Source organism: Epinephelus fuscoguttatus, linkage group LG15, assembly GCF_011397635.1.
Source record: "Epinephelus fuscoguttatus linkage group LG15, E.fuscoguttatus.final_Chr_v1".
NCBI lineage: Eukaryota > Metazoa > Chordata > Actinopteri > Perciformes > Serranidae > Epinephelus > Epinephelus fuscoguttatus.
Window position 1 is genome coordinate 27,263,060 of NC_064766.1, and position 14,311 is coordinate 27,277,370.

Consider the following 14,311-nt stretch of genomic DNA (forward strand, 5'->3'; position numbering starts at 1 on the left):
GTTTAGAAAGGAATTGATTTTGTAAGATTAGTAAGATTTAAGATTTGAGTCGCCGTATTTTTTATTGAGTGCACATTCTTTGTTTGCTGTGATCATTTTGATTATAAGTTCGTGCAAGTTATAATAAGCTGATTCCTTCTCATAAATTTATTTAATTATTTTTTGGAACTCAGCAGATAATTTGTTGGCATGTCAGACAAGTTAACCAGACCGAGCCTCAGCCTCTAGGTGAGTTTGTTTCCTGTTGTCACTGCGCAGTGTGTTTCAACAGTGTTGTGGTTAATGTGTGGTTATGTTGAGAGACACCAGAACACCATTTGGTTGTGGTTTGGAAAAGATCATGTTTTGGCTTAAGATACCTGATTTTGGCTCTACAGTCAGCCCTGGAAATGATGCTGTTTGTTGGTCTTGAACAGTGGTCTGCAGCTTGGCAGCCATCTCACCTATGTGTCACACCATCCACCTCCCAATAAGTCAGCGCACACACATATAATCTGAGCTATGTCACTTCAGAAACACTGTGTACAAAATGTGCACATGTAATGTATCACGGCAGAAATGGACGATGCCAACATTTTCTTCTGGGCTGCAAGTACGGTAAGGACGCAGAATTTTCCACATCAGCTCTAACTTCCATGATGTACAGCAGCATCTACAAGATTAAGTGTGCAGGGTCACTGGAAAGTTTGGCTAATGTGCAGTTAGCACTAATTAGTCACATAGAAACCCACAATGCAACAGACTTATAAGCACCTTGTGACCCAATCAGGTAGATTAGACTGGACGGCATCATCTGCAGCACTGGGCCCTGTTTTCCCATGAGTCCTGAGGTAGAGAAGACAGCCTCCTGATGCGACACATCTGTGTCCTCACCGTCTCGCTCTTCCTGACTTTGTTTCTCGCTAAGGCCGTTTCCCAGTGTCCCTGACCCTAATAACCCAAATTCCTGCCTGATTAAGTTGGTTTTAAAAGGGAGCCACACAGAGAGCGGTTGGGTGAGCCTCACCTTAAATGGGAACACATTTTAGCCGCGTTGGAGCGATGATCAGAGGGTAGGATTTCACTTTCCGGTGTTTGTGAGGACGACTGCGCTTAAAAGGCCGCAAAGAGGACAGAGGGAAAGAAAGGACAGGGATGAGGAGGAAAAGATAGAAAACACACACACACACGCACACAGAACCCCTCACCTCTCATACACAACCACACACTGAAATCCCCTCTCCCACCCTCACGACCTTTTCTTGCTCCCATCTCATGTTGTTATTTCTCCAAATTAAGCCCACACTGAGTCGAGGGTAGCACTCAGAAACGTGGCCATCTGTGACACACACACACACACACACACACACACATTGGTCATTATTAGTGTGTCTTGTGGGCGAACCAGCGCTCTCCAAAGTGTTTCCGTGTCGCCCGCTCGCGCCCCAGACAGACTGGGTTTAATGACCTGGCCTGATAGTTCAAAGCAGCCCTCAGACGCTATGATTAATGAATCTGACCTGCTAATTTCAGAAGAATACAGCTTATTGTATTTAAAAAAAAAAAAAAAAAACCTGCTCTCACAGACACACACACTGCGCTGGGCTAGTTAACATTCTTCTGTATTTTGAGGCAAAAAGTTGTTTTAAGGAGGGAGATTTTACGATAAGGACAGGAGTTCACTTTATGTTTCATCAGCGGCTCCAAAAGTATTAACTGCCGCTTTGTTCTAAATAATTTAAGCCGTTTGAACTTGAAGAAGCCAAAAATGCTCCACAACAACAAAACAATTCAAGATCAGAGACAGGAATAATTCCCTTGGCGTCCTTGCACGAGATTGTCCACTATACGCCGCAGAAAGCAAGGACCCAGAAAACATAAGAAGCATGGGAAGCATTTGTCTGAAGGAATACATCTAACAAATTGAAATTCCTTTTTGTCAGATCATGCCTCCTTCAATTTGCCCTGAAGGAATCACTGTGGTTGGCTGCATACTCTAAGCACTTCCAGATTGAAGCTGCCCTGTGGCACTTCGGGTTGCATAATCAATCTCTCTCACTGCACTCTCTCCATTAGCGCTGGGACAAAACAACCAGAGTAACGTTACACACTGAGGCTGAGACGCAGCTGAGGACTGCTGGGCTCCCCGTGCACACGTCCATCTTCTAATGATAGATTTCCACTAATCGAAGAGATCGTGCCCTCCTTCACCTGGTGAATATTTCACTGCATTTAATGTTTCTATAGAATGAGCAAAAAGCTTGAATCTGTTGTTTGTAGATTTGAAACCTGTGACTGTGTTTGTGCAACTGAGCAATCCATGCATTTAGACTTTTGCATTACGATTCCCTCCAGCTGTTTGTGTCTTTATTGTTTTCTCGTGGCTGCTTTTTACAGAACAATTAAAGTTATATTACAAGATTTATGGCTTCAACTGATTTTTATTATGTCTGGTAACAACCTATAAAGTGCTGTGAGACTGACTGATCCTGAAAATATACAACACAACACATCATCAGATCAAGAAATCAAAATTTATAGTCAACTTGGTCATCAGGGGAAAAAATAAAGGCAACTTGATGAACTGAACAAAACTGAAAGTATCCTGTAATGTCTGCAGATTTTTAAGAAATATAATGAAGTTGACAACATATCATTAAGTGCTCTTAAAATCTCTTAATTGACAAACTGGATGAACGAGTCCAGATTCAAGCTGAGTTACAGTTTATGAAGAGTTCACCAACACTGCACGTGTGCATTTTGTTCTCGCTTTCTTTTTTTGAAAACTCGTGTAGAAAAAAGAAGAGAGAGTTCATTACAACAAGTAAGGTGCTTTTGGTTTTGCTGAGCAGGGGCGTAGGTCTCGTTTCAACACTTGGGGGGGCGGCAGAGGAGATATCTGCACACCAATACAACTGGGCTGGACGGCCACAAAAAAGATTCAAAGGCAAAAAAATGGGCCATCCGCACACAAAATGAAGGGTGCTCAAAGTGCAAAAAATAAAAAGTGACTAAAAACAGCAGCAAACGTTTCAGTCCTTGACTTTCATCAGTACACTGGGGGGAATCATATGAAACTGGGGGTTTGGGGTCCTCTCCAAGGAAAATTTGAGCATCAAACACCTTGCTATTTTTTCCTTTTCTGCATCAGTTCATGTGAGAAATGTCTTTAACTTTGTCAAAATAAAAGTCCTCTACTAGATTTATGTTTTAATTGGAAGGGACAAATATGCGTGTTCTAAATATTGAGGGGAACATGTCCCCTGAGTCCCCCCCGCCAAAATCTATGTCCATATTGCAAAGTCAACAATATTCGCAAAGTTTGAGTAAAGCAGAAATTGTATTCAAGACATAGGTGAAGTTTTCTTGTGCTAGCTGCCTAACAATGAATACTAAGTGTATTTAGAAGGCAGGCAAATTTAGAAACAAAACTAATTTACAGTAATTTATCAATGTCTTTTTAACTCCAGCTAATTTAATACAAATATACAGTATTGTAGATATAGTATAGTATAGTATAGTATATTTACGTTTAGTTTTGGGATGCATGATATTGGATTTTCTGCCGATATCCAATATGCTGACAAATAACGTATTTGGTCGATACCTGAAACCGACATCAATATATCCACTGTTTTCCCATCTAATTTTAGTGATCATCAAGTCTCTCCTGTGGTGGAATTAACATCTTATCATACATACATACTCTTATCGAGATGACCCACCAGCAGATGGAGACATGAAATACAATGCTTTTCAATATAAGTAATATTCATTCATTGTGCAAAATAAGAAAAAGCATGTTGGCTGACTCTGATAGTGCATTTAAAGCCACTATCTGCTGAGCCAGATGACGTGCCAGTGCCATTGTGCATCCTTAGTTTAGCTGCTAAAACGTCACTAAATAAAATTTAAAAGTAACAGTTGGTAAGTGGGGAGTGAACGTTAAGGAGGTACTTTCATATTTGGGGAGTGCTTGGTTTTTTTTCTGAATATAGTTAAAATGTTTCTTTTGATTAACTTACAAATTGTCCATAAAACAGAAATGCTAATTATGGGTGAAGCGGTTGTGTTCTTAGCCAAACTAAAGCCAGGGCATGGGGACAAACTTAAGAAATATCTAATCTTGAAAATTTGCCTTCTCAAAGACCTCCTTTACAGCTTGCACTACAATACGTTTTGGTTGAGCAGATTGCAATCGGAGTGTTTGACTACATGAAAGTGCAGGTGTAAATGCACCCAAAAGGCATCGAGGAAACTTGATCCGGTCGGCCAGACCACCTCTGGTGTTCGTCAGGGATGCACTGTGACCATAGAGAACGCAACTGCATTTTCAATCCACATATAAGAACCACGTGGGCGGAAATACATAATCACACGTGACTGTTTCAAATCAGCGAGGTAGCACCCAGCCAGTAAGCGAGCTATGCTGCTAGCAAGAAAGCTGATAGAAGAATAGAGTCAAGACAAGACTAAGTGTCTGCTTACAATTTGGTCAAATGACAAATGCATATAAGCAACCGAGCCATTTATGGAGCAATGGCACAGCAAATGGTGGAGAATGGCTACAGTCATTTGGTTGTTTGAGCTGTGCAGAGCAATCAGATCTCAGTGTGGGCGCTGGAGACACATTAACACCAGGTGTAAATAAATGCATTTTAATTCAAGGTGTATAGGCGGTCAAGATTAAGAAATCGAGGCGTTAAAGTGAAAGTGGTTAAAGGAAGACAAAGTGAGCAGATAGAGAGTGTTTGGTTCCTCTTTATCTCTCTTTAGATGATTTACTGAGCTCTGTAACTAACGTAATTTGTTGTTCCTGTCTACATTTTTTCCCATTTTGTCCCCCCTTGGTTGCAGGGTGAGGTATATTATGTTTTTCTTGGCAAATTTGATGGGAGAGATGCAATCTGTAGGAGTTGCATTCACTAAAAATGTGAGATTTTATCCTCAATATGTCTCAGAGTCTTTAATGAAATACATAAAAGTAATATTTGAAGTATCAGGCTCTGAAACTGAGAGCTTAGTGAGTAATATAGAGCCCTGGACGAGGAAGACAAACAGCATGTTTACAGCCACAGTGGCTCCGAACATATTTATGAGGATGCTTCTATATGAAAGAGTGGTACTAACGATAACTGACTTTGTCGTTTTAAGTGTTCGACTGGCTCTTCGTGAGTCTGACTGGTACCACAGAAACAGCTCGAGAGCAAGAAAGAGTTAAACCCATAACACCAACAAACTGCACGCTAGCTCTCATAAAGCCGCATGCCAGTTAAAACAAACCAGACCACACATCAGGAGGCTGCTGGTAAAGAGAACTCGACCGGCCCCGCTGTACCTGACCCACGGCGGGGCCGCTGACCCCGTGACCTTTGACCGGAGGAAGTGAAAGCTGTGGCGGCGTGACGGGGGAGTGCGAGATGCCTGAAGCTGAGGCGACGCTCTCATGTTCAGCCTGAGAACAAACTGCCAACTTTTGAGCGACATGAGTAAAGAAAAACAAGGTTGTTTCACAACATGTTTTCGCACATTTTACAGGCGTATAGAGGAGGGCGCCTGCTGGGGATGTGTGACATGTCTCAGGTGATGCCAAAGCTCTCACACAGATTCAACTACACTACAGCCAGAGGCGATCCTGGACTGTGGGAGGCCCCAGGCAAAGAAGCCCATGGAGGCCCCCTGCCTTTTGCTTTGACATTAAATCCTCCGCCATCGTTTTGTCGATCAACTCTCTTTAGTCTTGTCGCGTGATAAGTGAAATCTGACTCCTGCTACTCTGTGCTGCACAACAGACTTTCAGTTTATAATTGGAGCAACTGTCGTCTGACTAAGTATTGATAGAAAAAGCAAAATGGTGGTGGAGGCGGTGGGCATGTAATGTAATCAGTGTACTGCTGTGGCAAGCCTAATTCATCATTGTCCTCGGAAAATGTGCCAACGTCGTGCCATCAGGAGCCCCAAACATTTGCCTAACGACGAAACCCCTGACAACAGCTTTGAGATGCGAAGAAGAGACGAGAGAAAAAGAGAAAAAGCAAGACTCAGCCCTGAACATCAGAGGCCTCCCGTCCTCCAACTGAGCCTCGTCTGCGTGCATGAGTGACATTGTATGTACATGACTCAGTGAGTCAGTAGGCCATTGAGTCAGAGAGTAAGTATGAAAGTTCACTGACGCATCGGGCAGCTTCTTAAACATCTTTGAGAGGACAAATTGCACATTATGGGACGGAAAGTACCGCAAACTGAAGCTGTGAGAGTGCTGAAGATGGGGAAAAAAAATCCACAGTTGAGATCGTGTTCATGTTCACGAGGCCGAAGCAATCATGTGAAACTGAAAAGAAATGTGCTTGACTTGCAGCACGTCAAAACACCTGAAGCTTAAAAGGCTTGCACTGCCACTGATCCCCTCAGATTGAGGGACTGGAGAGGAGGGAAATGGATGCAGCTGTGTGTGTGTGTATGTGTGTGTGTGTGTGTGTGTGAGTGAGTGAGTGAGTGAGTGAGTGAGAGAGAGAGAGAGAGAGAGAGAGAGAGAGAAAGACCAGTGCTTTGATATTTAGATTTGCAGCCCACCACAGAAGAGGGTCACACTGGAAGACTTCCTGACTGCCACTGTTTCCTCCTCATCCATAAGAACACACACACACACAGACACACTTTAACTTCACAGCCACTTTGATTTATATTTTTCCACAATTCAGAGTCACCTCCTGGCACCTTGTAAACACGTCAGACCATAAATCATAAAACTTCACTTACATAAAAACGCAGAGAACAAAACACCTCCATCATCCTCCTCCCAGACTGCACTTCACAAACGCTCCAAAAAAACACTTCATTACGAGTCTAAAACAGTGAATACGGGTCAGAGTGACCCTCAGAGTCAGAGGAGCCTAAAACAGCTGGCAGGTGCGTGCAGGCAGCTCAGCGAAAAGCCGCTTATGTGAAAAGAAATCAAACATCAAACAGTGTTGTCACAGCAAACACGAGGACAAGGGCGCAGGTCTGCTTTGACAACATCCAACAATATTCTTCTAAATGGCATTGTCTTAAATCCCCACATAGACTTTAAAGAATCTGAATGGTGCCTTACCAGCTGCCCTGTGCGCATTCTGCTCCAAGTGCGCACCGGAGAGGAGAGGAGAGCCGCGGCTTCTTCCACGCAGGGCGCAGCTCATGTTTTCGGCTATCCATACAGTGCGATGCGTCATGTTTTACACCTTACTGTCACGGGTTGTGAGTGCTCGGAGCAGGCTGTGTCCACTGAGGCTGAAGCAAACATGAAGAATCCATCTAAAGCGGTTCTGCTTCAACGCGAGAGGCGCCTCCTCCCTCGTTTTTTTTTTTTTACGCGGGTCAAAATCCCTTTTTCTCTGGCCGGGTCTCCTGTCACGGCTTCTTGGAGAGTCTCAGCACCCTGGAGAGGAGACAGAGAGGGTGGATGGTGATTATAGAGTGTTAACCTGCGGGATAAAGTCGTTTTATCTATATTATATCAAGTTTTAGAGTGAGTCTTAAAGTTTGTGTGACATATCCCAACTGGATGAGGTAGTTTCGCACTTTTTAGGACATTTTTTTCAACAAATTCAGATGCGTCTTTGTGGAAAAATCCTGACACATAAATGGAAATAAGTGAAGTTATCTCACGCGTGTTTTCAGTTTTTAAAGAAATGTGTATTTTAAGAAAGAATACGAGACCAAATGACTTGTTAAGATTGACATTTTGCAGACGGGAGCCTATCCAGGTCAGGGAAAATAAACTTTACAGCTGACTGCAGCACGCAGGGCACAGCCTATATAAAACCTAATGAGGTAGAAGTTTGTTTGCGGTGACATAAACACTCCAACACGGCGACGGAGAGAGAAGGACGCAAAGTCAAAACAGTCAGAAGTGTAAAAAATGTTCGTCCTCAATCTGCTACTCGTGCTGTCTCCGCGCTGACTCACGTCCAACCATCGTTTAATGAAATGAAGCCAGTTTTTCAGGCACGGCTCCCCTTCTCCTTACCTGTTCAGTCTTGCCTCCAAATAGATCGCATGCTTAATGAGTAAATAACACCGCGGGAGAAATTCTCACAACATGTTCTGCGTCACTTTAGAGTGAAGTCAAGGTCGATAAAAGGTCCAAGGAGAGACTGCGCGGTCCCTTCATTTAGGACGAAATCACAGGAAAGTCTTGTTTCCTTCTTCTCTTACGTGTCACCTGGTCTTAAGCGGGTTTGAATGTAAAGTTCAACCTGAAAAATCGCAGCTGTGTCGCTCAAAATGTATTTCTTAACCATGAAAAGTCCATGCGTCACGTCTTTACGCAGCTACAGCCCGCGTCTCCAAGCAAGCGCTTCTCTGTTTTTCCCCTGTTTTAAACTCTCTTACTTTGGACTCAGGTATCCAGTTATCAGGGACTGTGCCGCTCCGGTGTCTTCTCAGGAGTCTACTACACAGCTACTACACAATGTCTACAATGCCCCGCAGGACTGGAGGCTATGCGTAAAAACAGCGCGCCGCTCCGCCAGTCAGAGGCTCTGTGAAACCGGAGCGCGGTGGCCGCTCCACAAAGTGCTGTGATTTTTCTTCCCCATCCACATAGCTCGGATGTCTTTTTGTTCCTGCGCTGGGAGGAGGGAGGGAGGGAGGGAGGGGAGTGATTGTCACACAGGACGGTCATGGAGCGTTTTCTGGAAAAGTGTTCCAAGTGCAAGAATCCTTCCCTTCAGTGTTTGCACTCCCGGATTCATAAATGTCGAGCGTTTCACTATATTCCACACACAGACAGTGCAGGCATGGACGGATTATGAGACAATGGGCCCCTGGGCACAGACATGTAAGAGGCCCCCCACCCTTCCTACACAGGAGCAGGACACCCAGACTGAAATAGATACAAAACCACTACAAAAGAAGCAGCTGTGTCTCTTTGTGGCCAATTTGTATCTCTTTGCAATTGTTTTGTGTCTCTGTGTCATCGTTTATTCTACCTGTGTGATTATTTTGAGACAAGTCGCTGTCGTTTGGCATCTGTTTGTGGTCATTTATTGTCTCTTGGTTGTCGTGTGTTGCTTTAGTGATCGACTTTCCAACAAAAGTTGAGTTTAGTTTTTCTCAGTTGCTGTGGTAAAAAGTGAAACTCTCAAAACTATTTGTTCAACCTCCACATCGCAAGGGCATACCGGTAAGTTTCATTTCCACCCAGTCTCACTCAAAAGCCGTCGAAATCTGGCACTTAGGCGATGACTTGTGGCGTCAGACACCTATGGAAATAAGGTGTCCTACCTCAGCATGATACATGGCTGGCTGCTGTTATAGTTTAACTAGCGCCCAGCGGCATCAGAGAGAAACACGGTGGAACAAGGACGAAAGTTAAGGCGGCGAAAGTCTTAGTGGGGCAGGTGGGAGTGGTGGTGGATGCATGTAAGACAATGCATGTAACAGGCAGAACTTGACACGGTGTCCCAGAACAACAACAACCAACCATGTTTACACTCCTAATTTTGTAGTTTTTTCTTTGTGCAATGCAGTGCTGTGAAATGATCTCGTCTTTTTCTTTTCTGTATCACAATGACATGGTCTGTCGACAAGTTACAGAACAAACAGCAAAAGCTTAAATGTGAATCTTGTCTAATCTCTAGCAATCAATCTCCAACATACAATAATGTTTAACTTCATACTGTTGTACTTGATATTTCCCATTTCCCATGACATCAAAACATGGCTAAACATTTTGACTGTCTTGTTGTCTTGTGGTTCAAGGATTTGTCATTCAGATGGCACTGACATGTTGTGGATTTACATATTTACTTTGAGAGATGAACTAAGGATTTTGAATGAGTTACAGGCTGAAAAATGAAGCCAATGCGGAATTGGCAAAAACTGCAGTTCCTCTAATGGCCACTTGAGGCTGGCTCGAAGAGTGAGTCAAACCCCACAGACCTCCATGTTGAAATGCCAGGGAATGTATTTTTAAATAACTCACCCGTTTACATTTTATTAAGACTTAAAGTTACGCATATTTAATGGCAGGGACGCTTTAGGTGACGGGCTGTCTGTGAGCCGTCACCACAGTCTACATGTCAGATCTACCCCTCACTCCTCCACAGCTCCACCCTCTCTTCCAAATGGTCACGTCTGGCTCCAAAAACCAAGATGGTGATAGCTGAAATGCCAAACTGAAGGCTTCAAAACGAGAGTCCACAAACAAACGGGTGACAGCCCAGTAGCCACGTCCATTATTTTATACAGCCTATAGTTTTTGCAGGTCATCCATTGTGGGGTGCTGTTTGTACTAATTGTTTTGAGAAATGCACTGTTTTGCAAATGTTAAGGATGATTCAAGCAATGTAACAAAGCGACTGAGAACAAGCGCTCCTGTGCAATATCTGCAGCCATGTACGTGCATGCATCAACAAGCACACAACCTCAAAAAACAGGTGTCAATAGTCATGGTGATGCCTCCCTGCAACAACCGGTCAATGAGTGATGAAAGGGGACGTGGCAATCCGTTTAGAAGTGATGCGCTTTTTTGTTTTAGGCCACTACAACTGCACCCTTGTTGGCATGAACACAAACACCCACACACATTTGACCTCCATGCCAACTTTCAGCCTTGCAAAAATATGGCCGCCAAAGGGTGGTGACATTTTTGTGGATCCACCGACCAACTGACCAACAGAGCGGCTGGCTGCAGCTAAAAGCTGTAACAGAAGCTTTGGCCCAGGGGCCCACTGACCCCTTGTGCACATGCATGCATGCATGATTGATTGCACGCACCTGTAGGCCACACACACACACACACACACACACACACACTCATGCATGTGTGCCACCCTGCTTCATGTTTGTCCAGTAAGACCTGCCCTGACCTCTCCACCAGACTGTGTCACCAGTTGTCAGGTCTGAACGATGGACAGGAGACTCCTCTGATGCCCCCTGCTCGCTGCATCACAAACCACACACTTTTTACCGGCACAGCTCCTGGCCACTCTCCACCCCTCCACCTTGCAGGTTTGTCCCGTTCTCTCCTGCCACCCCGCTCCACCCACCCACCCTTCGGCGCATGGAAAGGCCCTCCAGCTGAGGCACTCCCTGCAGGGCAAACAGTGAGGCCCGCTGAGCACAAAGGCTGGGTAAACAGCTCCTTAGCTTTCCTCTCCGGGCCCACTCTCCGCGCAGAGGCAGAGACAAATGCAGGGAGGATCCCTGGTCTCTGCCACGGCGCTATTAATAGTAGCAACCAACAAGGCAACAATGCACACAGCTGAGGTGCATGACATGCAGGAATGTACCGTCAGATAATAAGGATGAGCCCAATAACAACAGGAGGGAACAGAAACCGGCCAGGCTCATAAAAATCTAACATTTGTAAGATTCAAGATGAGTGAAAGATGTAAAACTTTCATTACCCCGAACAAACCTTTTTTTTTTTTTACTCCTTAAACACACATTACCACACACATCAAAGTGACCACGCTGCCAAAAAATGCCTCTTCAAAAGATCAGATAATAACCTCCGGAGTGAAAAATGTCCTCAATAAAATGAATCACTGTGTAAACGGTAAGTCAGCAGAGTTTGAGCAGACGGCACCGCACTGCAACCAGGGTCACAAATTTAAGAAGTGTGTGTGCTATTCAGAAGTGTGTCTACATCATCCATCACGGTGAGCAGTGGCGATGAACTTGTTCGGTATTGTGAGAGGGATTTGCAGAGTGACACTGTTTGTACACCCACAGTTAAACCCCGTGCAAGCACAACACACACACATCTTCAGCACACACACACACACACACACACAGGTTCAGCTGCAGGAACATGATGGCGGTGCTGGAATTTTTCATTTCCTTGTAAGAATATAAAACTGAATTTATGAGAACATTTTTCAACAAGATTTTCTGATTTTTATCATTTTGTTTGTGTCTGGAGAAAGTCAGTTCTCTCCTGGATGTACACAGCTGTTTCCATGGATACGGGGTGCTGGTTTGGGCCTCTGGAGCTGCTGTGTCCATCCAAGTTCAGGACTGGATAGGGGAGAGGGTGGGTGGTTTGGATTTTGGGTGGTGATGCTGAAGGGAGAGGGAGAGTGACTGCTCCAGATGTGACGGACAGTTCGAGGGTATTCTAAATTCCCTCCAAGGTTTCTCCGGTTTCTCCTGGAGGCACAGGTCACAGGTCCTTCCTCTCCGTCTCTTCTGCGCTTTCCCATCCAAAAGGTGCCTCTCTTTTCTTGGCCCTGTTCCAGCTTTGAAAGTTTGTTTTCACTTTACAAGTGGGAACTCCCCTCGTCCAGCACACTGTCCAAAGCCCTCAGGCCAAATCTGTAAAACACAGCCAAATCTGTGGGACAAAGTCGCACTGTAGCTGCAAGAGCAAAACAGCGAGCTCCATAACAACGTGTTTCCACATTAGCCCCAACGAGTGAATGAAGCGCAGATAAATCTGCAGTGATTTACATTTCATCAGAGCATTTCAAAGCCGTGTTCCTGCAGGCGTCCCCCAGATTTGTTGTCCCACTGTTCAAACAAACAAATCATAAAGCAAAGTGTCGGCACGCAGCTTGATTAGAGGCGTTATTATGTGGATAGATGGAGGGTGAGCAGAGTACACAACAGAGAGCTACAACACTGTTGAAACTTCAGTGTGTCACTCTGGCTTCAGTCTTATCTCAAGGAAATACAGCTGAATGATAAGGTGAATAATCAAAAATCAATTAGAGTCAATTCTGACAGTCAGTGAATCATTTAAGTGTGTATTACGCAATAAGACTAAGTGTCGACAATCATCGTGGCTCCGTGAGGCTGATCTGAGTCACAGGAGTGCCTCAGGCTAAATGCTAACATCAGCATGCCAACATACTCACAAAAGAGTACCGCAGGAATGAAGCACTCTGTGCTACTGTTGTGCTACTGTTATGGTACTATAATGTTTACTGTTTTTACTATATCAGTTTAGCATCTTAGCATGCTAACATTTGCTGGCTAAAACAGAATACACTGTACAGCTGAGGCTGATGAGAATGTCAGTAGTATTTGTTATAAACAACAGTAATGGACCAATTTAGATTCTGACCTGGTGGCAGCACAAGATGAAAAGTGAAGATGTTTCTTACTAAAATCTTTGGTGACGCTACAGTAAAAGTCTCAGGCTCACTGGATTTAGCTTCCTCAATGTGAAGTGTGTCTGGTTGACAAAATAATCAGTTTAAGAGCTGTTATGAAGCCTTTGGTCTGGAGATGGAGTTTGCGCGTCCGTCTGTACGCCCGCCCGCTTACCTGGGGCTGGTACGCGGGGGCAGCAGGCCAAGCAAAGCACCCCAAACGTCCCTCTCCCCAGCAATGCTTTCCAGCTCCTCCTGGAGGACTCCAAGGCTTTCCCAGGCCGGATGAGATATGTAATCCCTCCAGCTTGTTCTGGGTCTACCCCGGGGCCTCCTACCATTGGGACGTGCCCAGAACATCTCTAATCGGAGGAGGTATTCTGATCAGATGCCCGAACCACCTCAACTGACCCCTTTTGACGCAAAGGAGCAGCGGCTCTACTCCGAGCTCCCTCTGGATGTCCGAAGTCCTCACCCTATCTCTAAGGCTGAGCCCAGCCACCCCACAGAGGAAACTCATGTTCAAATATCACTTTCTTTGTAAATCACCACAGGGTCCATTTAGTTGCAAACTTCATCTGCTGAGGAAGCTCATGTTATATGATCAAAAAGCTCCAGAGAAGCAACTACCAGAGTTAAGACCTTTAAATCTCAGACGAGAAGCCTTTAAAGTAAAATCTGAATATCTACAATTTCATGACAACTGGGCAAATTGTATCTGCTGATGAAGATCATGCGATAGGACTGAAAGCTCCAAAATAGCTACTAAATGGACCTTATGGTTATATTATTTTAGTCAACCCAAGATTTTAAGAGTTTTGATTATTGGTTGAGACTAGTTGAAGACGTTATCCTTGGGTTCTGGGAATTTTTTCTTAACATTTTGACTGTTAAGATTGATTAAACAAACAATTGACAGATCAAGCTATGATGAAAATAAAACAAAAAAAGAACTCCTCGGCCATTTAATTAGATACACCTGTTCGACTATTTGTTAATGCATATAGCCAATAAGTCAATCATGTAGCAGTAACTCAATGAATTTAGGCATGTAGACATGTTCAAGATGACGTGCTTAAGTTCAAACTGAGCATCAGAATGGTGATTTAAGTGACTTTGAACATGGCATGGTTGTTCGTGCCAGAACCTGCAGATCTACTGGGATTTTCACGCACAACCATCTCTAGGGTTTACAGAGGATGGTCCCAAAAAGAGAGAAAATATCCAGTCGAAAATGCTTTGTTGATGCC

General features: G+C 44.3%; 1 protein-coding gene across 1 annotated transcript in view; it reads right to left on the reverse strand.

The window, feature by feature from the left end:
• LOC125902597 (artemin) overlaps positions 1 to 8,534 on the reverse strand; it is a 34,703-nt gene extending 26,169 nt beyond the window's left edge. The window contains exons 1-2 of the mRNA XM_049599080.1: positions 8,353 to 8,534; positions 7,073 to 7,396 (exon numbers count right to left, since the gene is read on the reverse strand). Coding sequence (XP_049455037.1) covers positions 7,073 to 7,190 — 118 coding nt within the window. The 5' untranslated portion in view covers positions 7,191 to 7,396; positions 8,353 to 8,534. The remainder of the gene's footprint in view (positions 1 to 7,072; positions 7,397 to 8,352) is intronic.
• Between the last annotated feature and the right edge of the window lie 5,777 nt (positions 8,535 to 14,311).